The sequence below is a fragment of the Gymnoscopelus microlampas genome (assembly GCF_963454915.1).
Source record: "Gymnoscopelus microlampas genome assembly, chromosome: 5".
Lineage (NCBI taxonomy): Eukaryota > Metazoa > Chordata > Actinopteri > Myctophiformes > Myctophidae > Gymnoscopelus > Gymnoscopelus microlampas.
The window spans coordinates 57,618,151-57,645,522 of NC_139942.1; the positions used below are offsets into that span (position 1 = coordinate 57,618,151).

Consider the following 27,372-nt stretch of genomic DNA (forward strand, 5'->3'; position numbering starts at 1 on the left):
TAGCTAAACAGCTAGCTTCTATTCCTGAGAAAAAGCTAACATTAGCATAGATTTGCAATCCTGTTACTTGCAGCCCTGTTACTATTACTTGCAGCCCTGTTACTATAAACCATATAAAACATGTAATAAAAAATACCTTTGATGCCTGAGCTGAGCTAATCAAGCTTTTGATAGTATATTACCTATTATTGATGAATATATAACAGAAAATTGTCAAATACAAGGTTTTTTTTTTTTTTAATTCGGAAGCCCAAATGTCCTCCAATTCTGGAATGACCCATGAATCCAACATCTATGAAAAGCTCTAATCTGCAACACAATTGTATGTAATATATAGTGGGGGTCCCTGCTTCATCTCTCTCTCAGTTAGGGGGTTAGGGGGCCTGAAAAGGTTGAAGACCCCTGACATATCCTACTATAATTCTAGTAACCTCTGTCCGTTTGTAGTGGTGAGTGAGTAGGTGAGTAGGTGAAGCTAGCCGGTTCTCCTCAGTGGCTGGAGCAATTGCTCTGATTTTGCACACAGCCATTGACCATTACCATCTGAACTTAACTGTGAAGCCCGTTTTTCAATTTTATCAAATCTCAGCTTCTTATTAGCGTTTATGTGTCAAACAATGTCGCCTGCCGGGTTGCCAGATCATGTGCGCATATCCCCCCACGGATGCGTCGACCGGGTATGGTCTAGTAGGAATAGTTTTGATAGGAAATACTCGCTGGCAATTTTTGTGTTTATTGATTCGTCACACCAGTAAATAAAACCTCTACTGATGCACACACTTGGACACATCATCAGTGTTGTTTCCTGGAGTCACTGGGTGTTTGGGGTCTTGCAACAACAGACACCCTCCTCCAGGCGACCCGACCCAGGCTGATCAGACCCCGACCTGTGTCCAAGTGGCACGCTACTGCCCCCTACTGTCTCTTGAGGGGAGTAAGAGACATGCTACTGCCCCCTACTGTCTCTTGAGGGGAGTAAGAGACATGCTACTGCCCCCTACTGTCTCTTGAGGGGAGTAAGAGACAAGCTACTGCCCCCTACTGTCTCTTGAGGGGAGTAAGAGACATGCTACTGCCCCCTACTGTCTCTTGAGGGGAGTAAGAGACAGTGCTAATGAGGGGGTTAGGGTTTAGGGTGGCAGGTGAGATGTTTAACAGCAAGTGTTGGCGACACTAGGAGGCGCTCTAGACACTGTGGGTTGACTCCGGGCCTGGCTCCTGCGTCGTCTGACCAGAAGTTGGCGTTTTTCTGTGCGTTGCGTCGTCATCATTGCTGCTAGGCAAAAACGTCTCATTCTGCCTAGATGGGTTTTACTGCAGTCTGTAGCTTTTGGCTTCTTCCTCTCAGAAGAAGTGGTTTGGGCTGCCAACCCACTCAACCCACTCTACACCAATAAAGCCATCAGTTTACAGCTCTCTCTCTCTCTCTCTCTCTCTCTCTGTTTCCCATACACAGCAACTCGACTCAATTTCCAACACATAAACCGATGAAAAACTCTGGCCGCTGTGGTATTTAAATGCCTTTATACGACACAGCCATGATTATAATTAAAGTAATGAGAAACAACACAGGTTCAGATGCAGATACATTTTATTCTACTGAAGAACAACAACATGCTTTAGGGAGACACACAGACTGGTGTCTCAGAAGTGATCCGCTTGTGATGTTCACTCTCCATCATGCCCTTTCTGGAAGAAAAGAGAAAGAGAGAAAGGAAAGCAGTGAGATGGACCATTGAGTCAACAATTTGCATCAACATAAATGTTAATAAAACCTGAGTTAGTACACCATGCCTTTAATTGTTCTGAGAGCAGTTGGTGAAGTGATTGGATAAGTGTACAGTCAGTGGCGTGCACAGACATTTTGAGGGGCAGGTGCTCAAGTAAATTATACTTTTTTTTGGTTTACTTGTTCTGCTCTTTTTTCCCTCTACACCTATACCTCTTTGCCAAAAATAGCCGATCTACAAGCCCACAACGCCTCGCAGTGCGAGGCGTTGTGAGCTTGTAGATCGGCTATTTTTGGCTAAAGTTCTCCTCAGAAAAGGGATGCTAGGTTTCGAGTGGTTATGGTAAAAAGAAAAATCATATTACATAAAGATTTGGCGGACCCCCTGTAGTAACTCTGAGGACCCCCTAGGGGTCCCGGACCCCCTGTTGAAGACCCCTGCTGTAAACTGAAAAGAAAAAAAACTTTTTTCGCCCCCTTTTTTTTCAAAAGGGCACTTCTGGTCAAGAGTGCAAAGGGCAGGCGCTCGAGCACCACCTAGAGTCTATCTGTGCACGTCCCTGTGTACAGTGTATTCAAACAGTGGCTGATTTAAGTCCTGCTGAAATGGCTTTTTCTGTGATCTTATTTTGAAGTTTCAGTCTGAACTGTATTTTTCCCGAACCAATCAGAAGGTCTGATCCCCTTGGGCTATGGGAAGGCATTAGCCAGAGAAGGCTATGTTTGTGAAGGCAGTGTGAAGTGTACTGTTTTGGCATCTATTGAAAGATACGTCCTCATGCTGACCGCGGGGTGTGCTCTAAAAGTGTGAAAAACATATTTTTCATTTCACCACATCTTTAACAGTAATATACTGTAGGCTACTGTATGTACACACCTTGGATCCCACATCGCGGCTCTTGGCACGTAGCTTGTTGACCTGAGACTCAGCGATGTCAGCTCTCTCCTCGGCCTCGTCCAGCTCATGCTGCAGCTTACGGAACTTAGTCAGGTTGCCGTTGGCCTGCTCCTCCTGTTGAAAAGACACAACGTGTAGTTTATTGCAAAAACTGTATTACACCCTGTCTTGTTTTTTTTTAGACATTTATTAATGGGCTGAAAGATAAAGATAGTGCTCAGTCTAGTATTTGAATTTCACATTAAAAGCTTGTAGCACTCACAGATTCCTCGGCCGCTCTCTTGTAGGATTTGACTTTGAGCTGCAGCTTGTCCACCAGCTCCTGAAGACGGGTCAGATGTTTACGGTCCTCCTCGGTCTAGAGACAAGAAAACAACAAGAGTGTTTAGATCTGACACTGGGGGCTGCTTGCTTTTTGCTTTAGGACTTGAATAACTTTTTGAACACAATTGAAAGGGTGCCGTATACCTGATAAGTCAGCTCCTTGATGCGTCTCTCACATTTTCTTATTCCCTTTATGGCATCACTCGACTTCTTCTGCTCACTCTCCACCTCGGTTTCAAGTTCTCTGACCTACCAGATGTAGAGAAGAAGAATCAACACATTGGCTGCCAAGGACGTAAACATACGTCTTTAAAAAAAAGATATCCACAAGAGGGAGCTCTAACGCAACCTAGAATGATCCCTTGAAGTTCCACTCACCCTGGCCTCCAACTTCTGCACCTGCTTCTTGCCTCCCTTCAAGGCGATCTGTTCAGCCTCATCCAGACGGTGCTGCAGGTCCTTGATGGTCTGCTCCATGTTCTTCTTCATGCGCTCCAGGTGAGCGCTGGTGTCCTGCTCCTTTTTCAGCTCCTCTGCCATCATGGCAGCGTCAGTGATGGCCTTCTTGGCCTTTTCTTCAGCATTTCTGCACTCCTGCAACGCTTCATCCACCTCTGTCTGAAGCTGGGCCGTATCGGTCTCCAGCTTCTTCTTCTGGTTTATCAGGCCAGTGTTCTGGTCGGACATGAAATCTTATTAGAGAATTTTGTTTATTCCATCAAGTCACAACAATTAAACATTCTGTCTAATTTCCGAGCAGATCTGATTAAGCATGTGGCTGGATTTACTACTATTCGTGCAATTTTCAGTCAGTCAATTTGTCAGTTTTGCACTGAAAATTCTCCACCTCCTTAAGAGCAATCATCAGAAGCTATAGTTTAAGCAGTCATGCAATAATTACTTTGATTTGACTTTAATTTACGTTAGAATAAATCAAAGTCGACCATAAACGTCACACACAACATCCCCATTTCAACCTAGAAATAGTCATGCTCCTTTCAACTCAACACTGTAAAGGCATTTGCAGACATGGTGCGATTAGTCAATCAGTTTTTAGCGAAAAGACGCACAAATCGAACTGGGTTCGATTGAAAACAAAAAACACATTGCCGCAGCCACTTGTTCGGAGCCGGTGTGCATGAGGTCATAGAGAACCACGTGTTCGTTTAAAAAATTATATCGTCAGTTTTTTTCCGTGCGAATAATCGCACCCCGTCTGCAAAGGCCTTAAGGCATATGGATCATTTCAATCTACAGTTGTCACCACAGGTGGAATGTCACATCCCACATGTTGGGTCCTTTCCCAGGAGTCCTCCGTCAATGTGTTGACTCTGTCTTTTACCTGTGAGTGCAACAACTGGACCCTTTCACTGACATCCATCAGCTCTTGCTCAGCCAGCTTGCGGCCTCTGTCAGTCTGTTCCACCAAGGATCTCAACTCCTCCAACTCTGCCTGCATGAGGTTGTTGCGTCTCTCAACGATGGCAATGTTCTCCTTCAGATCGCTATTGGCATGAAGAGAATCATCAAGCTGAAGTTGAGCATCCTGAAAGAAAAGAAAGATAGAACATTGTATTTCGAATGTTTTTATTTAGTAAGAGTGCTTTTTTTCTGGGTTTCCTTTTTAACAAACTCTACCTTTAGATGAGCTTGAACAGACTTGAGTTGTTTCTGAGCCTCAGCCGCCTGCCTGTTGGCCTGGCTGAGCTGGATCTCCATCTCATTGAGGTCTCCCTCCATCTTCTTCTTCAGGCGCATGGCTTCATTCCTGCTGCGAGTCTCTGACTCAAGAGAGCTTTGAAGAGTATCCACGATTCTCTGTTGGTTTCTCTTTGCCGTCTCCATCTCCTCATCCTTCTCTGCTAGCTTGCGCTCAATCTCAGCCTTCACCTGACTAAACTCTAGCTGTGCTCGAAGGATCTTCCCTTCCTCATGCTCCAGTGTGGCCTAGCATGAGAAGAACAATGTGGTCAGTATCAATTGCAGGTGGAATTTGAACAAACTTTGAGTTAAGTTCAAAGTAGCATAATGCTGTACCTCTGCCTCCTCCAGAGCAGCTTGAATCTCAGACTTTTCATGCTCCAGCTGTTTTCGATTCTTCTCAAGCTCATGAATACTCTTTCCAGTCTGAGCAATTTGCTCAGTGAGGTCAACTATTTCCTCTGAGGATGAAAATAAAACATAATTGAGGCATAATTGCACACTCAGACCGTATCTTTAATCCTTGTACAGTATGTATGGGCATATGACCATGATTTGGCCTGAATGTGTGGTTATTAACACAAATATGTATTTCCCGCTGCTTTTAAAGTTTTTTTTTAGATTACAATTGTCCTCATATAGGACGATGTTTTTTTATTTTATTTTGTTATCTTTTTACCTTGAAGATTCTTGTTCTCTCTCTTGAGGGTCTCCAGGTGGTCCAAAGATTCTTCATAGGAGTTCTTCAGTTTGAAGAGATCAGTGCTCAGAGACCTGGCCTCCTTCTGGGAGCTCTCCAGCTCTACTTGAGACTCCTCATACTTCTGCTTCCACTCTGCCAGGACCTGGAGGAAACAAGAACACGTGTGTTACGTTCAACTGCTAGCGCTCTATTGTCCTGCAGTGAAATACTTTTAGAGATAAATTCAACCTTGTCAAAGTTCCTTTGCTTCTTGTCCAGGGCAGCAGCAGCAGCATTAGATCTCTCCACGTCCACCATGAGATCTTCGATCTCATTCTGCAGTCTGTGTTTGGTCTTCTCCAGGGAAGAACATTTAGCATTAACAGCTTCAACGGCCTCCTCAGCATCCTGAAGACGCTGAGCCAGCTTCTTCCTGGATTCATATGGAATCGAATTGAACTGAATGTGAGATTAGTGTTTAGAATAGATTCTCTCCTTTGAGCTGATGCTCTCCTATTGCCTTGGTAAAATATCCAATTGGAAACATTTTGATAAAAAAAGAAAGTAACATGACTCAAATGGAATAGACACGTTTTGTCCCATTCAATTTCCCTGACATGCTTATTAAGTGCTTTATGCTCTTTACTCTGCTTTTTAAAATCAAGTGTTTGATATAAAGGAAAAGGTACAGCAACTTGAATCTAGCTCATCAGGAACCTTCTGGTTGTTTACAATGCATCATTCATAATGGTTGCACATACTTTACCACGGAATGTGGATATTCATTTCCATGTAACATGTATGTAGAAGTATGACAGGACGGTGTTGAAGAGCAATGTTGAAAACAACATTGCACGAGCATGGCCTGCAATGTTACGTGCCGTGCATTTATCATTATTTACTCACTTAGCCTCCTCCAGCTCTTCAGTCCTCTGGATGGCATCAGTCTCGTACTTGGTTCTCCACTGAGCCACCTCAGAGTTAGCCTTGGACATGCCTCGCTGCAGTTCAGCTTTGGCCTCCTGCTCCTCTTCATACTGTTCCCTCAGCAGGTCAGAGTCATGGCGAGCAGATTGCAGTGCATGGGCTAATGCATTCTTGGCCTGAAGTTAAAACAATTTCAATCAGATTAATCTGTATCATGTATTCATCAGAAATGTTCTGTTATCATCAACTGTTACCTTGACTTCTTCCTCCAGTTGTCTTTTAAGATCCTCAATCTGTTGAGTGTAGGATAGTTTTCCTCTGGTGAGTTGAGACACCAGGGAGTCCTTTTCCTCAAGTTGACGAGAAAGCTCACCTGATTTGACACAAATTAAAAATGAATGCGTTTTAGTGTCATAATATTTGAACGTGCCCTTATTAAAAATCGACATTTACCATTCTCAGTTTGAAGCTTGGCTCTCTGCGTGGTGAAGTCATTGATGGAGCGTTGTCCCTCTTCTGCCTTTGTTTTATATTCATGCATCTGGTCCTCCAGAACCCTGCACATCTTCTCAGAGTTAGTCTGAAACAGAAAGCATGGTTGTATTAAAACAATCAAGAATGGAGAGGTATTATTTGTCACTCAGTCATACAAGCAGTGAAATGTTGGGTGTGCCTTAGATTGGACTCCTTACCTTGGACTTAAGGATCTGCTCCATGCTGGAGACCACATCATCTAACTCCAGTCTGAGTTCGCTCTTCTCCTTCTCCAGTTTCTGTTTGACCCTCTGCAGGTTGTCAATCTGCTCTCCCAGGTCAGCCACACTGTCAGCTTGTTTCTTCCTCAGGGTGGCAGTGGTGGCCTCGTGATGCAGAGTGGACTCTTCAAGGTCTCTGCGGATCTTCTGGAACTCGGTCTCCCTCTTCTTGTTCATCTCAACCTGGGAAGCTGTTGCTCCGCCAGCCTCCTCCAGCCTCTCGCTGATCTCCTCCAGCTCTCTGGCCAAGTCAGATCTCTGCTTCTCTACTTTTGCTCGGGCAGCTCGTTCTGCCTCAAGCTCCTCTTCGAGTTCCTCAATGCGGGCCTACAAGATCCAGGTCAATTGCAACTTAATCATGGATTCAGCTGCATGACATAAAGATGTTCTTCTACAAGTTGATTTAACTTTCATTACCTGCAACTCCTTCATTTTCTTCTGGAGTTGAGCACTCATTACTTGTTCGTCTTCAATTTTTCCAGTAAGTTGGCAGATTTCAAAATCTTTTCTGATGACAAAAACGTTACAGATCATTATACCTTGACAACATACTTTTAAATCGTATTCTTCACTGATGTAGTCAAGAAGCAGTCATTACTTTTTCAGCCTCTCTTCTAGTTGCTGCTTGTCATTTTCCAGGTCCATGACACTCTCATGAGACAACTTTAAGTCTCCTTCAAGCTTCCTCTTAGACCTCTCAAGATCCATACGAATCTTCTTCTCTTGCTCCAAGGACCCTTCAAGCTGTGACAAGTGATACATCATACTTAGTCAGAATACTTAGTCATATATAAAGAAATGGATTGACAAAAAAATGAATAAAACAAATTCTTACATCGTCCACTTGCTGTTCCAGCTTAGCTTTGAACTTGGTCAGGGAGTTGACTTTGTCTTCCTCTGACTGCAGGTCATCCAGTGTCTGCTGGTGAGCCTCTTGTAAGGCCTTCTTCTCCTTGGTCAGCTTGGCGATGATTTCATCCAGAGAAGCCATTTCCTCAACCAAGTTCTTCACCTACGATTTGAAGCAGCGACATGTAAACGGTGCCCCAAGCAATAATTGTTCACACAAGCAACAAAGAGATGGCAGTTAATAATATGATATACCTTGTTTTCGGTGGCATGCTTCTCTTTCTCCACTTTAGCCAGAGTTAGTTCCAAGTCATCGATATCCTTCTTCAACTCAGAACACTCATCCTCCAGTTTCCTCTTCTTCGCAGTCAGTTCTGCATTCATCTCCTCCTCATCCTCCAACCTCTCTGAAAACTCTTTGGATTTAGCCTCCAGCTGAATCTTGCTCCTGATCAGGCCCTCACATCTCTCTTCAGCGTCACCAAGATTATCTTGCTCCTGTCATAGTTGAAAACATGCAGGATACTCTGTAGTTAGGGGTGTGCCGATACACTAATTTCACGAAACGATACGATACGATATTTGACTCACAACTTCGATACGATTTCGATACGATACGATACGCACTTTTTTTATTATGAAAATATATGGAGGAGAAAAAAAGAAAATGCAAACAAATAATTCTGTTTTTGCATTATTCAGACATGCAAACTTGTAGCTTTTCAGCTACAATAGCCGTTTTGAATCCAAATAGTATGACACCTGACCCGAAAAAAAAACATGTTGTCACTCTTTTCACTTCGGGGACGTTTGCATGCCTGATTATTATGATTGTTTAAAAAAAAAAAAAAAAAATTCAAAAACGATATTTTTTTCCCCCAAAACGATACATATCGTCGCGAAAACGTATCGCGATATATCGCGGGACGATATATCGGCACACCCCTATCTGTAGTACATTTGATCACATATGATATTTCGTAGATTATCTACAAAATATTGTATTTTAACATACCGATTGGACTTGGAGTTGTAGGTCATTCTTCTCTTGGAGAAGAGTGACCATTTTCTCTTCCAATTCCTTCTTGCGGGCTTCAGATTTTGCATAGGCCTCTTTAAGTTTGGCAAACTCCTCCTTCATGTTAGCCATTTCCTTTTCAGACTCCGCTGACTTCAACAGTGGCTTGATCTTGAAGTACATCCTCATCCATGGCCAATTCTTGACCACCATGAAGGCACGGATATTCCACTGGATCACCAGCAGTGCGTCCCTGTGGATTGTTTACTGTGTCACTATATTGCTGCGCAGCACAAATGTGAACTAATGGGTTAGATTTGTAGTCATCTCAAAATACGTTCGGCACTTTAAAGCAGGGGTCTTCAACATTTTCAGGCCAAGGACCCCCTAGCTGAGAGAGATGAAGCAGGGACCCCCTCTATATCGTATAAAATTGTGTTTGAGATTCAACATTTTTTGTTTACGTGGTCCCTCTACACCTATGCCTCTTTGCGAAAAATAGCCGATCTAGAAGCTCACAACGCCTCGCGCTGTGAGGCGTTGTGAGCTTGTAGATCTGCTATTTTTGGCCAAAGTTCTCCTCAGAAAAGGGATACTAAGGTTCAAGTGGTTAAGGCTGTCACACAAAGATTTGGCGGACCCCCTGTAGTAACTTTGAGGACCCCCTAGGGGTCCCGGACCCTGTTGAAGACCCCTGTTCTAGGTTGTACAATTGCCCACAAAAGGTATATTTAAAAAAAAAAACATTTACAAACCAACATTATGAATATATGACTGCAAAGGTGACAAAGGGGTAGTATGTAATTGTACATTAATGTTAATCAAATTCATCTTTAATGTGAGTGTAGTTTCCTACCGGCGTTCTACAATCTTCCCAAACTCCAGTCTTGCCAGAAGACCTCGTGACCTGGACTGTATTCTAGTAATGATCAAAGCCAGTCGGTCATCTCGCATCTCCTCTAGCAGACCAAGCAGCCCAGCTTTGAAGAACACCTTAGGGTTACAGGGATACACCATGAATAGCAATGTTTAATGTGGTCGATGAACCTCTTTATGAGTTATTTAATCATACATGTCAATGCTACTAACCTTTGTGTGTCCTAGTTTGTACTGGATATGGTCAATAGCCTCAAGAGAGCCCAGCAGTTTCTCTGCAGCTTTCTTGTTATCAATGAATTGTCCATCGGGGATGGAAGAGGGGTTCAGAATGCGATATCTTTGTCATAAACAGGAAAGAAAATCACTATTTTACCTGATGTTTTTCTGAAATATATACTGTACTGACAAAACATGTGCAATTGACCAAATCATGTGTGGCAGCACTTCATTGACATCTACCTCTGTCTGAAATCTCCATAGAGGATCCTGTTGGGGAAGCCCTTCCTGCAGATCCTGATGCCTTCCAGCACGCCGTTACAGCGGAGCTGGTGCATCACCAGAGGATTCTCCATGATCCCAGGAGTCTTGGTCTCGTTGGGGATGATGCAGCGCACGAAGTGAGGGTGAGTAGACCTCAGGTTGGTCATCAGCTTGTTCAGGTTCTCCTGTAAACGCACCATAAGGACATTCATTTGGTGTTGAAGCCATTGGCCATTCTCCATGCCAAAGGATGTATAGATCAGCGTCCTCACAGACATGTGGGTGAAGTTGTTGATAGGTATGACTATTCTCACTATAATGTTGTGCTTTCAATAGAAATAAGTCACTATCTTACCCTATGTAAACAAGATACAGTTTGGAAGGATGAGCCTTTCTTCTTGGTGCCACCACCACTTTTCGCCTTGCCATCTTTAGAAAAACATGATATTCATTAATACATTCACAGGTTAAACCAGTATGCATGGACTAAATAGAAAAATGTATATAATTTAAAGATGATATCATTAACAGCTTGTAGCTGTCATTGTAGCGTTTGTCTATATGGAAGGAACGCTGAAAAAATGGATACTACAGGGCCCTTTGGAAAGCAATAACACTTCCTCAGAAATGTATTTATTAAATGTAAAATACATACAATAAATGAATGCATTTCCGACACAAATGGATAAAAAAAGAAATCTGTGTAATAGTGCTTAGAGAAGTTTTCAGAAACACATTTATGTGGAATGGTTATTGTGGAAAATTATACCAGTGAAAGATGATATCAAAAATATACTTTTGTTCAATTGGAAACAAAGTTTACACTGTAGGCTATTGTTTTTAAGGCTTATCAGAACAACAGAAATATCAGTGAGTTTTCTCAATACATACCGGAGTCCCCTGCATAATCTGCAAACAGGATGCTGAGAAGCTTCAGACTAGACTTCTGGTAAAGTCCGACGACCGTCTCATTCAAAGGGTCTTTGTTCTTCACCAGCCAGTTGTTGATGTTATAATCCACGGTACCAGCGTAGTGAACCAGGGAGAAATGAGCCTCCGCTTTGGTTTTGGAAGGCCTTGGCTTCTGGAAGTTGTTGGACTTCCCCAGGTGGTTGTCGTACAGCTTAGATTTGAAGGTGGTGTCGCTGGCCTTGGGGAACATGCACTCCTCTTCAAGGATGGACATGATACCCATGGGCTGAAAGGTCATTAACGTTGATATAACGTTGAGTATCTCAACAGACATTACAGTAGTGTAGATCAGTGGTTCTCAACCTTTTTGAATAATCATATTGGAACTGGGGACCCCCCCATAATAATCATATTGGAACTGGGGACCCCCCCATAATAATTATATTTGAACTGGGGACCCCCCATAATAATCATATTTGAACTGGGGACCCATAATAATTATATTTGAACTGGGGACCCCCCCCATAATAATCATATTTGAACTGGGACCCCCCAAAATAATCATATTTGCACTGGGACCCCCCAAAATAATCATATTTGAACTGGGGACCCGCCCATAATAATCATATTTGAACTGGGGACCCCCCACCCTGACAAGCACCCTTGGAATTGTAGGAGTTGAGGCATTACATTTTATTTGACTCCTCAGATAAATATTGCGAAAATAGCAGATCTTGCGTTGCAAGCTTGTAGATCTGCTATTTTCAAAATGTTTGCCTCTTTCTCGTATTATTTGACAATGTGGCCAATATTTCACCAGTTTTTATAATATAGTAGGCTATACAGTTTGTTGATTACTTTTTATGCAGTAATTGTATTTCTTTAGGTATTAAAATGTCTTAAAAGTCCTTAAATTGTCACTTCTCTGTCATCTGAGGAGCCCCCGCCCCCCCACCCCAGAATCATGTGGGGTCCCCCCTGGGACCCACAGGTTGAGAACCACTGGTGTAGATGTGAAAGGCCCAAAGGCTGTCTCTACTTATGAACATAATAATATTAATAATATTTCACCTTTTCAATCAGGTCAATACAAGCCTGTAAGTCCATGCCAAAGTCAATGAAAGTCCATTCAATGCCTTCTTTCTTGTACTCCTCCTGCTCCAGCACAAACATGTGGTGGTTGAAGAACTGTTGCAGCTTCTCGTTGGTGAAGTTGATGCAGAGTTGCTCAAAGGTGTTGAACTGCAATCATAGGGTTTTGGAATTATTGATCAGGTCGTGCAGCAAGCAGACTAGAACACACAGACAATGTCTTTATCTGCAAACCAGTGTTGATTTCGTCGACTAAAACTGTGACGAAAAATGTCCGTCGACTACGATGACTAAGACTAAATATATTGACAATTTCGTCAACAAATAAAAACTACACAAAAATGTTAGTGAGGGATCTAGTGGAGAAGAGATCCAGTAGAACTAAAAGACGAGTCATTTTATGTTTGGTTGCCCGTGGGCATTGCGCTCTGAAGATCTACAAGCTCACAACGCGTTGCACTGCGAGGCGTTGTGAGCTTGTAGATCGGGTATTGTCAGTATGCAACCAAGTGTAAAATCAGCCATTACGACGCCATCAAGGCACCGCCAAAATACATTTTAGTCGACTAAATCAACTGTACATTTAGTTAATTATAATCTCATGATATTTAATCGACTAAAACATGTCAGATGACTAAAACATGACTGAAACTAAATGGAATTTTATTCAAAAGACTATGGCTAAAACTAAATAAAAATGTGCCGTCAAAATCAACACTGACACAAACAATGTCTTTTTTTGCAAACTCACATCAAAGATCTCAAACCCGGCGATGTCCAGACAACCGATGTAGAACTGACGGGACTGCTTGGTGTACAGGGATTGGTTGATTCTTATCACCATCCACATGAACATCTTCTCGTACACTGACTTAGACAGAGCACCGATGGAGTAGTTCACCTGCAGCAGCAAAGGAAAATATGTTTTACAAACGTTACAGAATCACACTTGACTAAATCATTTCCCGCCAAAATATCCTTCCTTTACCTGGTCAACACTTTGTCCCTTGGTGACCCACTCGTTTCCTACTTTCACCCTGGGGTGACAGAGACCCTTTATGAGGTCGGAGGAATTTATGGCCATCAGATACGCGACTTTGTCAGCATCTAAGGAGATAAACATATGTTTTATTCTCAGGTAAGCCTTGGCTGCTCTTTCTCCCATGTATATTTTAGTAATGTTTCTTAAAGGCCAAGACCACTTTAGGTTTGGGTTGTGTACAGTGGCGTGCACAGACATTTTGAGGGGCAGGTGCTCAAGTAAATTATACTTTTTTTTGTTTACTTGGCCTGCTCTTTTTTCCCTCTACACCTATACCTCTTTGCCAAAAATAGCCGATCTACAAGCCCACAACGCCTTGCGTTGTGAGCTTGTAGATCAGCTATTTTTGGCTAAAGTTCTCCTCAGAAAAGGGATGCTAGGTTTCGAGGGGTTATGGTAAAAAGAAAAATCATATCACATAAAGATTTGGCGGACCCCCTGTAGTAACTCTGAGGACCCCCTAGGGGTCTCGGACCCCCTGTTGAAGACCCCTGCTGTAAACTGAAAAAAAAAAAAACTTTTTTTTTCTTTTATTCGAAAGGGCACTTCTGGTCAAGAGGGCAAAGGGCAGGTAATCTAGCACCACCTAGAGTCTATCTGTGCACGTCCCTGGTTGTGTAGTTATCTTGCCATGATGGAACTCCAAAGGTGGATAAGAAATCTAAAATAATTGCTCCATTGATTTTGAATTGATAATTCAAAATATGCTCCTCATTGACTTACATTATACGGTGACATTATACGGCTCTCAAAGTCATTCGTTTAGCACATAAATGAACGCAAACAAAGATGATTCAGACAATATAGAACACCACCAAAGCCAGTACTGTTTCTTTTTTTTTATATAGAAATGTCAACTTCCTGCTGATTTTACCATTTGAAGGTCCGAATCCAGATCTGTGGATCCAGTCCTTCTAAATAAAAATAGCAAAATCTACAGGAAGTTGACATTAATAAAACAAAAAGAACAGTAGTGGGTTTGGTGATGTTCTACATTGTCTGAATCAGCTTTGTTTGTGTTCGTTTATGTTCTAAAAGAATGACTTTGAGAGCTGTTTCACCGTACATGTCAATGAGGAGCATATTTTGAATTATCAAATCAAAATCAATGGAGCAATTATTTTACATCATGGAAAGTTACATCATGGCAAGATAACTACACAACCCAAACCTCTGCCAAAGTTGCCCTTTAACCACTTACGTGTTGACCCGTGTCCCTCAGCGGTCTATACTTGGCCCACTTCACAAGTTCAAAATGTATACACATCTTTTGAAAATATCAGATCTACAAGCTCACAATGTGCCGCGATGCGACACATTGTGAGCTTGTAGATCTCTTTCAAACAATTGTAGTGGAGTAAAAGTACAATATTTGCCTCTGAGATGTAGTGGAGTAGAAGTAAAAGTATTGAAAATGGGAACTACTCCAGTAAAGTGAAAATTCCTCAAACGTGTACAGTACTTAAGTAAATGTACTCAGTTACTTTACACCACTGACCCTCAGTGCCGTCGGCCTCAGCCTGCTCCTCTCTCTGCTTCTGTTTGAACTTCATGTTCCCGTGGTGCATGATGGCCCCGGTCAGCTTGTAAATGCTGTTCTTCTCTTCTTGAGTGAAGCCCAGCACGTCAAAGGCACCCTGGAGACACAAGATGGCATCGGATCATCATAAAGCCGTTATGAATGTGGGTCATTGGGGATTAACATTTATCTGATTTCGGGGGAAAGTTGACATTTGTCTCACATCGGTGGCATGCAGCTCCTCAGCGTCATTGATGGAGGCGACTGTCGTCTCTCCTTGGGAGATGAAGCCGTAGTCATAGGGGTTGTTGGTGATGAGCAGCATTTCTGTGGACAAGAGGATTTTAAAAAAATGATCACTTCAAAATAGTCAATGCATTTTTCCCATTGACATTTCCAAAAATATTTATATCAATTATTTTAAGCCTAGAATCAAGCCAGCCAGGGTCCTGGTGAATCATGACCATAAAACGTTTGATTCTGTGAAAAAACTTTTTTGAAAACGGCAAAAACAAAGGGTATTTAATAAATACCCTTTGTTTTTATTAAATATAGTATATCATATAATTAAATATAAAATAAAATAAAATCACAGAAAAAAATGTTTAATGTTCATGATTCACCAGGACCCTGGATGGCTTGATTCTAGGCTTAAAATAATTGATATAAATATTTTTGGAAATGTCAATGGGAATGCATTGACTATTTTGAAGTGGAACCAGAAAATGGCCGCCACTGCTATGCCCTATAGACTCTATACCAGTGGTCCTTGAGGGGGTTCCAGGTGGTCCACAGCTAAATGATGGAGAGTTGGTAACCAAATGGACCCTTGATATAGTAAATTGAGTAATTATTCAGTAACTGGAATTTCATATGGTATTACCCACCCAACAGTTCAGGCTTAACCTGAGACAGGATCTGGTAGAAGATGTGGTAATCTCTCTCATTCTTCAGCTGGAAGGTCACACGAGACTTCTCCAGGAGATCTGTGGAGAGAATAGATACTCATTATCATTGTCCTTCTGACTTCTGCACTTTTCACTTAACTGTGTGAACGTTGAACAACACAACCGTACAACCACACAACCACAGTAGTGTATGTCATAGAAACGTCAACTAGTGGTGTTAATTACATTTACTTAAGTACTGTACTTAAGTCCAATTTTGAGGTAGTTGTACTTTACTTGAGTATTTCCAAATTGCAGTACTACTTCTACTCCACTACATCTCAGAGGCAAATATTATACTTTTACTCCACTAGAATTATTTGAAAAGATTATATATTATTATTAAATTGGGGGGTCCTTGACATGAAAATGTTTCACATCCATGGGTTTAAACAACATTAGGAAGCAAGCCCAAATAAGCAACTTTAGAAACAAGCCCCCCAAAAAACTAGTTCCATCTTATTGTATTGTCTTTCATTCAGTCGGCTATTACTTACATGTCTCAATATCAGCAGAGGCCAACTTTCCTCGGTTGTCAAAATGAATTCGGATGAATTTACCCTGAGAAGAAAAGAAACATTTTAGCACCACTGACCGTTAATATCAATGTATGGATCAATACGTTTGACTCAGTCAGACACTCACGAATCTGGAGGAGTTGTCATTCCTGATGGTCTTGGCGTTACCGAAGGCCTCCAGAGCAGGGTTAGCCTGGATGATTTGATCCTCCAGGGTACCCTGTCAAAGTTATACTCAATAAATATTGGTATATCAGTTTTAAGATGTATTTGTTCTTTGTTTTTATTGGTTAACAACACATAAATGTGTATTTTAAGATTCTATATTTTACATTTCTACAAACCTTTTTCTCAGCAGCTGCATCTTTTTTCCCACTTGGCACAGCAGCAATACTGGCAAAATACTGAATGACACGCTTGGTGTTGACAGTCTTTCCAGCACCAGATTCTCCACTGAAATAAAGAATGATGATGTTAGGTTACCATTATTCTACATGTAATGGTATGCTGCGTAAATGTAGTTGACTTACGTGATGAGGATGGACTGGTTTTCTCTGTCTGTAAGGAAGATTAATGTTAGAAATATGGGCATTTAATAGTGCAGTGGTGCTATGGCTTAAGACGGAAAGACTTTGACAGATGTAGATGGTACTGTATACCTGACAGCATGTACTGATAGGCATTATCAGAGATGGAGAAGATGTGAGGAGGAGCTTCAGCCCTCTTCTTTCCTCTGTAAGCAGCAACCACTTCCTGGTTGTAGACCGGCAGCCATTTGTAGGGGTTGACCGTCACACAGAACAGCCCAGAGTAGGTCTATGGGAATAGAGAAGTGGATATAGCAATGAGTGTGTAACTTTGTTGAGTCATTGAAGGAGAATGGTAATGATTCTGTAGTCTTACATAGATCATCCATGCAGCATAACGCTCTTTGAGGTTAAACAGTTAAACAGAATGGTAATGATGCTGTAGTCTTACATAGATCATCCATGCAGCATAACGCTCTTTGAGGTTAAACAGTTAAACAGAATGGTAATGATGCTGTAGTCTTACATAGATCATCCATGCAGCATAACGCTCTTTGAGGTTGAACAGCACAGCCGGCTCATGCAGGAAGGTGAACATCGCCATGTCTTCAATTTTATCAAACTTTGGCGGGTTCTGAGGATGGACATCGTCCTCTTTCACGGTCACGGTCTGCAAAAAAAAAGATGGTTCATCCTTAGACAAGCAGTGATAAATCATAGACTTGAATCATAAACTATATCAGTGGTTATCAACCTTTTCACCCTGTGACCCCAGCATTCGATTTAGATGCCTCAACGGATAGATATTGTGAAAATAGCAGGTTGCGAGGCGTTGTGAGCTTGTAGATCGGCTATTTTCAAAACCTTTGCCTCTTTCTTATATGGTTTGACCATTTGGTGAAGGTTTGACCAGGTTTTAATCCTGTGGGGACCCACCCTGGGGGTCCCTACCCACACATTGAGAACCACTGATCTATCATGTCCCCATGCACCTCTAATTCATAAAACATGATATCTATCTTCCGCCTACCTTCTTGAACTCTGTGAAAACGGTGACCTGTTCACCGTCCCGGCTGGTGATGGAGGCCTTGACGTACTCCACCTCGGGGTCAGGGACGAAGCATTCCTTCTTCATGTCAAAGGGTCGAGTCTGGGCCTCCAGGCGCTCCCTGTCTGATTTCCTCAGATAGCAGGCGGCCGGCCCGTAGTCCAACATGGCGGCGTCTCCCATTGTTCACTCTGTTTAGCATCAAATAACAGTGACATTCAAATTCAACAGTGTGTTTATTCCCTTCTAATCCGGTTTAACAACAATTAGGATTGTGGCTCAACTGGCAAACATCTACAGTATACAGAGCTCACACATACAGTACAGTAACAACCCTCTCCTTCCTCCATGCGTGTTTTAGTGTTTTAGTAACAGATCAATTCAAAGAAACAAAGAGGTCAGACGCATACATGGGCAACTGGTGGCCCAGGGGGCCACATGCGGCCCTCACCTTCACTTAATGCGGTCCGCAGGTTAATATCACAATACTGATATATACTTCAGTCTATATTAGTAGCTTAATAACTAGTATTAACATTCTTTTTTTATGTCCCATGTATTTGTATTTAAGTTCATAAAGTTAAGACAAGTACAACTAAATGCATTTGAAATGAAATGAAATGTTACTTTTCAGGATTCCAATTCAAAAATAGCCCAAAAAATATCTGGATTTCAATTCCAAAATAGCAAAAATAGCAGATCTACAAGCTCAAAACACGTCGCACTGCGACGCATTTTGAGCTTGTAGATCGGCTACTTCTCCTACTTTTGTGCGACGCGTTTTGAGCTTGTAGATCGGCTACTTCTCCTACTTTTGTGCGACGCATTTTGAGCTTGTAGATCGGTTACTTTTCCTACTTTTGTGTGACATAGAATGGCGAGTATATGTAAGTACAGTATAAGCCATGTGTCCCTCTGGAGTGAGTGTGGAAATATAGTGGCCCTCTCCATCATCAAAGTTGCATCACCCCTGATCTACAGTATACAGAGCTCACACGTGTACAGTACAGTAACAACTCTCTCGTTCCTTCTGGCGTGTTTTAGAGGTTTAGTAATAGATCAATTCAAAGAAACAAAGAGGTCAGAGCTTTGATATGCCTTCATTGAAATCCTGCTTCTTTTCTCTTCTTTTTTTTTACACTATTGTAGATTAATTTCACACTCTACAGTCCACTATGCCAGTGGTTCTCAAACTTTTTCATGTCAAGGACCCCAAATTGACACTTATTAGCCCGCGGACCCCCATTTCAAAAGATATGCCAGGGACCCCCATAAGAGAATAATTTGTTTACGGCTCTAGCAGTGATTCTAAACCATTTTAATTTCAAGGACCCCCCAGTTTGACATGCATTAGGGCTACAGACCCCCATTTAATGGCATTTCTATCTCTGGGACCCCAATTTAAATTGTAAAATCTATGTCAACTTAACTCTGAGAGTGTACAAATGGAACCAAATGGACCCGTTAGGGTCCATTTGGTTCCATTTGTACACTCAGAGTTACAGACCCATAAGGGTCCATTTGGTGCCTAATCTATCATTTAGCTGGGGACCCCCTGGGACTCCCTCAAGGACCCCCCATGGACCCCACTTTGAGAACCAATGCACTATGCATTTGAAAAAAACAAACAAACATTTGATTGCATCTGTTAAATGCTAATTGAAACAGAATGGAAGTTCTAGAAAGTTGGATAAATGATGCTATTATAACGGCACACTTACTCACTCAAATCCAGTCACACAGTAATGATACTGTACCTGGGTAGTTTGTACTTCCCAGGGGATCGGGATCTGCGGCAACCAGGGAGAAGCCAATTAGAACGTCAACATCACCTTTTCAAATATGAAACCATCTTCACTGCCATGTTGTGTTTCAAAAGACATGAATTATACCCGGTGTTAAATTCCCTCTGTGTGTGTTTTGCTTACCTTTGACTCTCGACCTTTTGGTGGCTGAAGTGAAGTGATGGCGCCGGTCACTGAGAGCGGGCAGTCTTTCCATTAATAAATGGGCTTTAGGCCCCCAAATATGGGGATGGATTTCAGATAAGCTGCACATTAAAAAAAATCCTCCAAAACGGGGCCGGACTATTGTTGCTTAGTGTTTCTATTTGTTGCTCTCACCTTGTGACAAACAGAGCGAGGACACTGAGTGGTACACGGCAGAGCAAAGGGGAGGGCCGTGGATCAGTGATGGGGGGCTCCTCCATATCAAATGATACCATCTGACAGTAAATACATGTGGTTTGTGACAGTGGCGGAAAAAAGTACTCAAATGTTTTACTTAAGTAAAGTAAAGTAAAATGTAGAAGTACTCTGTTACAAGTGAAAGTCTGGAATTCAACATTTACTTGAGTTAAAGTACAAAAGTATTGGTATCAAAATGTACTTACAGTACCAAAAGTAAAAGTACTGAAATGTTTGAAAACAGCAGATCTACAAGCTCACAACGTGTCGCGATGCGACGCGTTGTGAGCTTGTAGATCTGCTATTTTCAAATTGCCTAGGTATAAAATACTGCTTAAGTGGTTAATGTATGTTTTATAATAATTTATATCTGCAAAGTACCGGTAGTAACTAAAGTTTTCAAATAATTGTAGTGGAGTAAAAGTACAATATTTGCCTCTGAGATGTAGTGGAGTAGAAGTAAAAGTACCTCAAAATTGTACTTAAGTACTGTACTTCAGTAAATGTACTGTATATGTAAAAAAAAAAAAAAAGTAAAACAAATGTAAATGTATGTAGGTAGACGGGCGTGTCTTTTGGTGCTTCATTTAAATAGGTCAAATCATCACATCTGAGTCACATGGGATCAATGTTCTTTGTTCACCTCACTTTCTCATCATGTATGATGACAAAAAAAAGGCATTTGAAACAGAATCAGCACATGACCCGATAAGGCTATACGTATATCCTTTGGTTTCCAAAATCCCAGCACAAATCTGACCCCCGCCATATTGCAGTAAAAGAACAGCTCTGGCCCGGGGGGGGGGGGGGGGGGGTGTTCTGTAAATACTCTGAATTACAAAGGAAGATAAACAGCTCAGTGAAGCTCTAGCATGTGTTGTCGTGCTAAACGCATTGTGTAGAGAGGCGCAACGTTCCGAGACAATAAAGAAGTGCAGCTGCTGTCTGCTAGAGTTACGGTCGGAGGACTTGTCACTCACCGCCGTTCTAACCAGTTATTGCAGATCTTCAGCGCTGGTCTCAACTTACCGCCATGGCATTGTTTCCTTGCCTTGGCGACAGAGATAACCCTGTCAAATTCTCTGTCTGAATTTCTTTCTCTGATTGAGGAGGGCAGCCTGTGTGAGGGTGCTGATATATCTGGATAGATGAGACATAACAGATGCACAATTGTTCTTATTTAATGGCGATGGATAAATACTGTATGACGTGCTGTACCGAAATAACACAGGATGGCAGGGAAGAAAATCTAAAGTCAAAAAACATCAGCTTTCAAACGTCTGTTGTTGTAAAAGCAGTGGCCTTGCTAGCATGGTGTCCAGTATAGGCTACATGCTAGTTTTCATGATGTGATCTACTAGTGCGGGGGTCTTCAACAGGGGATTCGGGACCCCTAGGGGGTCCTCAGAGCTACTACAGGGGGTCCGCCACATCGTTGTGTGATAGGATTTAGTTTTTTACATTAACCACTTGAACCCTAGAATTCCTTTTCTGAGGGGAACATTAGCCGAAAATACCAGATCTGCTAAATGTAGATCGGCTATTTTTGGTAAAGAGGTTATAGGTGTAGAGGGGGGAAAAAAAGCAGACTAAGTAAAAAAAAAAACTCTAATCTGAAACACAATTTGATACAATATAGAGTAGGGGGTCCCTGCTTCATCTCTCTCTCAGCTAGGGGGTCCTTGGCCTGAAAACGTTGAAGACCCCTGTACTAGTGAAAAACACGTTCTGAATTATGAGTTAACTCATTGGCTTATTGCTGGTAGAAAGTTCTCTGTTAGCAGGTTGATCTATTAAGAACAGGCAGTATTTGTTTTTCCACAATATTTTTGAATGATGACAGACTTTGTGAAGTGGTGTTTCTTTGTATAGCCCTTGAGACTGCTAAAGTCTCAAAGGACTTAACAGGCCGGATTTGAAAATGGTTTCCTGCCTAACATTTTTACCATTGAGCTAATAGAGCCTGCCTGCTTGCTCAGGCCAGGAGATACATGGAATCTTGACCTTCAGGTCAAGATGTGTGTCAGATCTTGTGTCTAGGTGAGACGTGACCTTTGACACCATCTAAATGTCTCAATAGAAGAGCAGGGAGACACAATACAACCTTGTATAAGAGTTATATTGTATTAACTTACTCTACCATACAGATTGTATAAGTTATATTGTATTAACTTACTCTACCATACAGATTGTATAAGTTATATTGTATTAACTTACTCTACCATACAGATTGTATAAGTTATATTGTATTAACTTACTCTACCATACAGATTGTATAAGTTATATTGTATTAACTTACTCTACCATACAGATTGGACAAAATCACATTTTATGCATTAAAGAAAAGTTACATAGAGTACAGAAGTCCTGACGTCACTCGTTCATCCCCTGGTTCGTAAATGTCTCTATGGAGAATAACATTGGGTCATCATAGAATCGTCTCATATAAGAATTGTGGTCCAAAAATAAACAAACTGTCTCTGCGATATTGTCAGGGAGGAGGTTCTGTATCGTTTATGATAGTCAGTCACTTATATTTGATACAGTCTGTTTCTGGCAAAAATGTAACTAATTCATCGGAAGTAACATTAGCGTTTTCTTTGATGCGTCAGTTGATGCTTCATATCCATAAGAGTAAAACCGCCGGGATCATTTGTTTGTTTTTGTGACACAGTTCTTATTTGACGCGATATTAAACACTATTAAACAAAAACCGCGACCCAGGTAGGATGTGTAAATTACATCAGACTTCGGTGCTCTATAGTGAGGCTTTAAATTAATGAATTCAGTCAAATTACATTTTGGTTGCTTCATCCTTGGATTTTCTTTGACATTCTGCCCACTTGTTCTCAAAATCCTAGTGATTGTATTTGGTCTATTCTTAGCTCTATGGGTCTGGGTTGGGTGTTCGTCCTGTATGGGTTGGGTTGGGTCTTCATGTGTCATCTGCCTGTCATCCATTTCACTGTCACTGTATGAGCAGTGAGAGGTAATCTGACTCCTGTGAGAGAAGGCCTATTACTAGATGTTTTATGTCTTCGTTGACAGAAATAACAAATGGTGTCATACAGTACATCCCTACAGTGAGTGGAAAAGCAACTATAAAGGATTTGTAGTGTCGTTGATGCAAAGACATCCAAGGCACACAGAATATGATGTCCACGGCTTGTCAGGCTTGTTAACGCATTAAGACCATGAACGCATCTGTGTCATTTTAAGATTTCTCTTGGGCTATTCAAAAATAGCAGATCTACAAGCTCATAGCGCGGCACCGAGTGCCGCGCTATGAGCTTGTAGATCTGCTATTTTGGAAAAATCGTGACATTTCGTGCGAAATTGGCCGATTCTTCAAATGTGTCGTCTAAATGCTAATATATGTTGATATATCAGTGGTTCTCAAATTGTTTCATGTCAACCCCCATAATGATATGTATTTGGCCGCGGACCCCATCCCAAAATATGTTGTTCCAGGGACCCCCCAGAAGCACAGATTTGAGTTAAAAATGTTGTAATGTTATGAAAAATTATATTCAAAGATTTGCACACATTTTCAAGATATTTCAAAAATAGTAGATCTACAAGCTCACAGCACGTTCCCGGTCTGAATGGGTTAAAATGGTCAGGTTAGGGCGTTCTAACACTCCACACATGTGTCACACACACACACGCACGCACGCACGCACGCACGCACGCACGCACGCACGCACGCACACACACAGACACGTACGGGTGACATAATCAAAGTAACATCTTTATTTATATGTCTGTCTGTCAACAGATCACATGAGAAGCAGCAGACCATGCATGGTTCTATCTCTCTGGATCCTCTGACTGACACAAACACACAGCATCGTCAGACCCTCTTCTTCTGACCATCAGCTGCTCCATCGTTTATGGCACATGAAGTAAGGTAAGCATGGGATTGTGTGCAAAAGTTAATTGAATTGATAACTGATTGATTTAATTGAATACAAAACAACATGATCAATTTTAATAAAATAATTGATTTTGGGATTAAAACGTTTTATTGTGTTAACTGAAACCACTTCCAACCTATAGCATCAGTTTCCAAAATGTTCAAAAATAGCAGATCTACAATCTCAAAACTTTTAGATGAGCTATTTTAGCTATTTTTACACAACACCGTCATACAACATAGTACAAAATACTATGCTTTGATTTGTTGATAAAATACAAATTTGTCTCTTGATTAATTGAAAAGTAATCACTAACAAAATAATCAATAATTGCAACCCCTCATGTGATGATTTCACAGCTGAATGATTTAAACCTGAATCAACTGATGTTTTATCTGCAGGTAGTCAATGTACAGTTCTCAACTGAATATTAGTTGAACGAATTAGGTTAACCCATTCAATCCATTTTTACATGGACATTTCTGAATGTGAAATAAAGGCTTTTAAAACTTTTTCACCAGAAGATTGCCTTGTTTTTTTTTTGTTTTGTTGCACGTTTTGAGTCGCCTGCTAAAAAGCACCTTTGTTATACTTTACTGGGCTTCTGAGCACTCCAGACCATTTCTTTGTTCAAAAGTGCAAGTTAATTTGAAAATAAATAAATATGCACAGAAATAGACAAATATATAAATACATGTATTTATGTGTTTGACAAATTACTTATTTTTGTAGTCATTTATTCCAAATGTATTTATTTCCCAATCTATTTATTGCCCTGTTTATTTATTTATTTCTTCAACCATTCATATGTTAATGAGGGGGCGTGTCTTGACTATTCAGGCATTAGCAATCAAACCCACACTGTGATGAGACAGACGTGGTTGTAGCTCCAGGCACCACAAAGGGAGCTTGTAGATCTGCTATTTTCAAAAGATTTGTATACGTTTCGAAAACTTGAGAAATGGGACATCCTGCATAATGAGTACTTTTACTGTTGGTACTTTAAAGGTAGGGTAAGGGATTTACTTTTGTAATAAGTGTTTAATAGCTCTATATTGTGATAGTACTCATTGCTATAGAGTGTTTGTTCAGTAACAGTGTTTAATAGCTCTATATTGTGATAGTACTCATTGCTATAGAGTGTTTGTTCAGTAACAGTGTTAAATAGCTCTATATTGTGATAGTAATCATTGCTATAGAGTGTTTGTTCAGTAAAAGGAGTCTCCATGTCTCTCCAGCTCTTTATTAAACAGAAAATGCATTTTCAGTGCTCTCTCCTGATTGGCTTAAATGTTGTCACGTACCTGAAAATGTACTATATTGTGTTTACTAAGGAGCTGGAGAGACCATGTGACCCAACAAACACTCTGTAGCAATGATTACTAGCACAATATACTACTTCACCATTTTTAACTAAAAACTAAAAGAATACCAAAAAATATCACTTACCCTACCTTTAAGTACATTTTGATACCAATACTTGCTTTATTTACTCAAGTAAATTGTACATTACTGACTTTTACTTGTAACAGAGTATTTCTACATTGCTAAATTGATACTTTTACTCAAGTAAAACTTTAGAGTCCTTTTTCCACCACTTTAGCCCACTTTAGCACTGCAGCCCCTAAAACCCATGCATTACTCTGGGTCCTACTGTAGGTACAGGCCTGAATGCTTTCACCTCTTCAGTGAGGGGGTCTGGTGGCTGTTATGCTGTGGCGGGGGGGTCCAATTATCCCTTTGGGTCATTGCAAATAAATGTAACGTTATTCTGAGCGATCACCTTTATCCTATGATGAAACATTTATATCATTTTTGCCAGTTACACAAATTAGATATAAATGGTTAAAGTGCACTTATATAGCACTTTTATCCAAAGCATCAATGGCAGAGAAAACCATGCAAGTCGCCAACCTCAACACTAAATAATTAGGGGGATAGAATTTCCAACCACTGCAACACATACTTATGAATATAACAGTGTCTGTGGTGATGATGATTAGTTAAATCTATGTAAATTAACGTTTATATGTATATATTTGTATTATATTTTATATACCGTACTATGTGCAGTTATCAGTATCATTTTTTATCATATATCATGCAACACAACGAGTAGAATTGTCAACATATTAATACAATTTGACAGTTTCAACTGAACACCTTCTGGTCTTTGTAAAAAGACCCTGAAATCTCATCACAGTGGGTTTGATCACTCATAACACCAGCATAGTCAAGACACGCCCCTCGTTAATATAATGGTTGAAGAAGTTTATAAAATAAACACATAAATACATTGGGAAATACATGAATACAAATATAAATAATTTGTCACAACCGTAAATATATTTAATCATTTATTTGTCTATTTATGTTCGAATTTACCTACACTTTTATTTCTACATTTATTTCTTTATTATTTAATTTATTCCTTTATTTTTTAAATAAAGGGACCTGGGTATTGGATCGGGGGCACTGGCCCAAAAAAAGTTTGAGAAACACTGGTATAGACTGTTCTCCACAAATAATAATGATTGTCTCCCTTCTCAAATCGTTGTCACATTTCTGCCATCTTACCATTAACAATCTCCCACTTGACAGTTTGCACTCATTTGCACATTTTGCACATGTAACAATTGTCTTATGTCTTCGGCATTTCTGCAATATTCTTTTCATAAAAATGGTGTTTAAAACATTTATTATTAATTGTTACATTTTAAATACCACTGGGAATTTGACCTGACAGATCTGCTGTGAGTATAAGTGTAATTTGATCTATTGTTTCTTAATCCATGAAATGAATGACTGTACATATTTGAATGTTTTCATGAATGTTTACTTTATTCTACAGGTTCTTTGGATACAGAGGGGGAGGAGCTAAACCATATAATAGAAGATGTCAAAGGTCTCCGAAGGCCATCTGTGAGCTTCACTCCTCATCCAGCCCTTTCTGTGAGGACAGAAGAGAGAAAAAACACATTTAATAAGAGAAGATTGTTGAAAAGAGACACACAGGTGTTGCAAAATGGAAGTCGAACAGATGTGTTGCTGAACTACCTGACTAATTAAACATAACGATCATTAATCAGAAGAAGAACACAGTGGAGCAGCTCGGTCCATTATAAACCTCTTTACACATAGAGCGCCAAAAACGTCTATAGCCGTTTTTTCCATTTTATGTATTTATTTATTTTGTCCCACAAGGGGGCGCTCTCACGCAACTTAGGAATGATCCTAGGACCCTGTAAAATGGAATGGACGGATTTGAATCCAGTCCATAAAACATCTCTTCCGTCCGTTCCAATGATAGGATCTTGAGAAAAAAGGTCCATATCTCCATATCTTTTTACAGGGGTCAAAACGAGGCATTTTCGACGGGCGATCACTCTGCAATGGCGGATCGCGTAATATTGTTGTTCAAC

General features: G+C 40.8%; 2 protein-coding genes across 3 annotated transcripts in view; both read right to left on the reverse strand.

The window, feature by feature from the left end:
- Positions 1-1,572: 1,572 nt before the first annotated feature.
- On the reverse strand, positions 1,573-19,829 carry LOC311046368 (myosin-7-like). Of its 2 annotated transcripts, XM_084058623.1 has the most exons (39): positions 19,776-19,829; positions 19,605-19,637; positions 17,830-18,038; positions 17,326-17,469; positions 16,932-17,088; positions 16,803-16,830; positions 16,617-16,725; positions 16,400-16,492; positions 16,252-16,315; positions 15,695-15,793; positions 15,031-15,134; positions 14,787-14,925; positions 13,235-13,353; positions 12,998-13,147; positions 12,226-12,396; positions 11,134-11,440; positions 10,598-10,671; positions 10,222-10,427; positions 9,973-10,099; positions 9,740-9,876; positions 8,881-9,136; positions 8,121-8,363; positions 7,852-8,028; positions 7,615-7,760; positions 7,434-7,524; positions 6,954-7,343; positions 6,715-6,841; positions 6,516-6,634; positions 6,241-6,437; positions 5,584-5,767; positions 5,332-5,497; positions 4,989-5,113; positions 4,590-4,898; positions 4,294-4,497; positions 3,330-3,626; positions 3,096-3,200; positions 2,890-2,985; positions 2,607-2,741; positions 1,573-1,689 (listed from the first exon to the last, which is right to left on the reverse strand). In XM_084058623.1, exons 3-39 carry the CDS (start codon positions 18,028-18,030, stop codon positions 1,669-1,671), a joined length of 5,817 nt encoding a protein of 1,938 aa, XP_083914749.1. In that variant the 5' UTR covers positions 18,031-18,038; positions 19,605-19,637; positions 19,776-19,829; the 3' UTR covers positions 1,573-1,668. The 2 variants fall into 2 exon arrangements, with proteins under 2 accessions (XP_083914749.1, XP_083914750.1); XM_084058624.1 differs by lacking the exons at positions 17,326-17,469; positions 17,830-18,038; positions 19,605-19,637; positions 19,776-19,829 and adding an exon at positions 17,176-17,206.
- A 7,050-nt stretch (positions 19,830-26,879) lies between these two features.
- Positions 26,880-27,372, reverse strand: part of LOC311046369 (myosin-7-like) — a gene marked incomplete at both ends in the record, with an annotated part of 52,778 nt that continues 52,285 nt past the window's right edge. The window contains one exon of the mRNA XM_084058625.1: positions 26,880-26,900. Coding sequence (XP_083914751.1) covers positions 26,880-26,900 — 21 coding nt within the window. The remainder of the gene's footprint in view (positions 26,901-27,372) is intronic.

Excerpts from the sequence above, each read along its gene's own strand:
- LOC311046368 (XM_084058623.1), bottom strand. The coding sequence starts at position 18,030 with ATGGGAGACGCCGCCATGTTGGACTACGGGCCGGCCGCCTGCTATCTG. Across the intron at positions 16,831-16,931 it reads CTATCAGTACATGCTGTCAG|ACAGAGAAAACCAGTCCATC; the intron begins GTATACAGTACC and ends TCTTCCTTACAG. Across the intron at positions 16,726-16,802 it reads AACCAGTCCATCCTCATCAC|TGGAGAATCTGGTGCTGGAA; the intron begins GTAAGTCAACTA and ends TCTTTATTTCAG.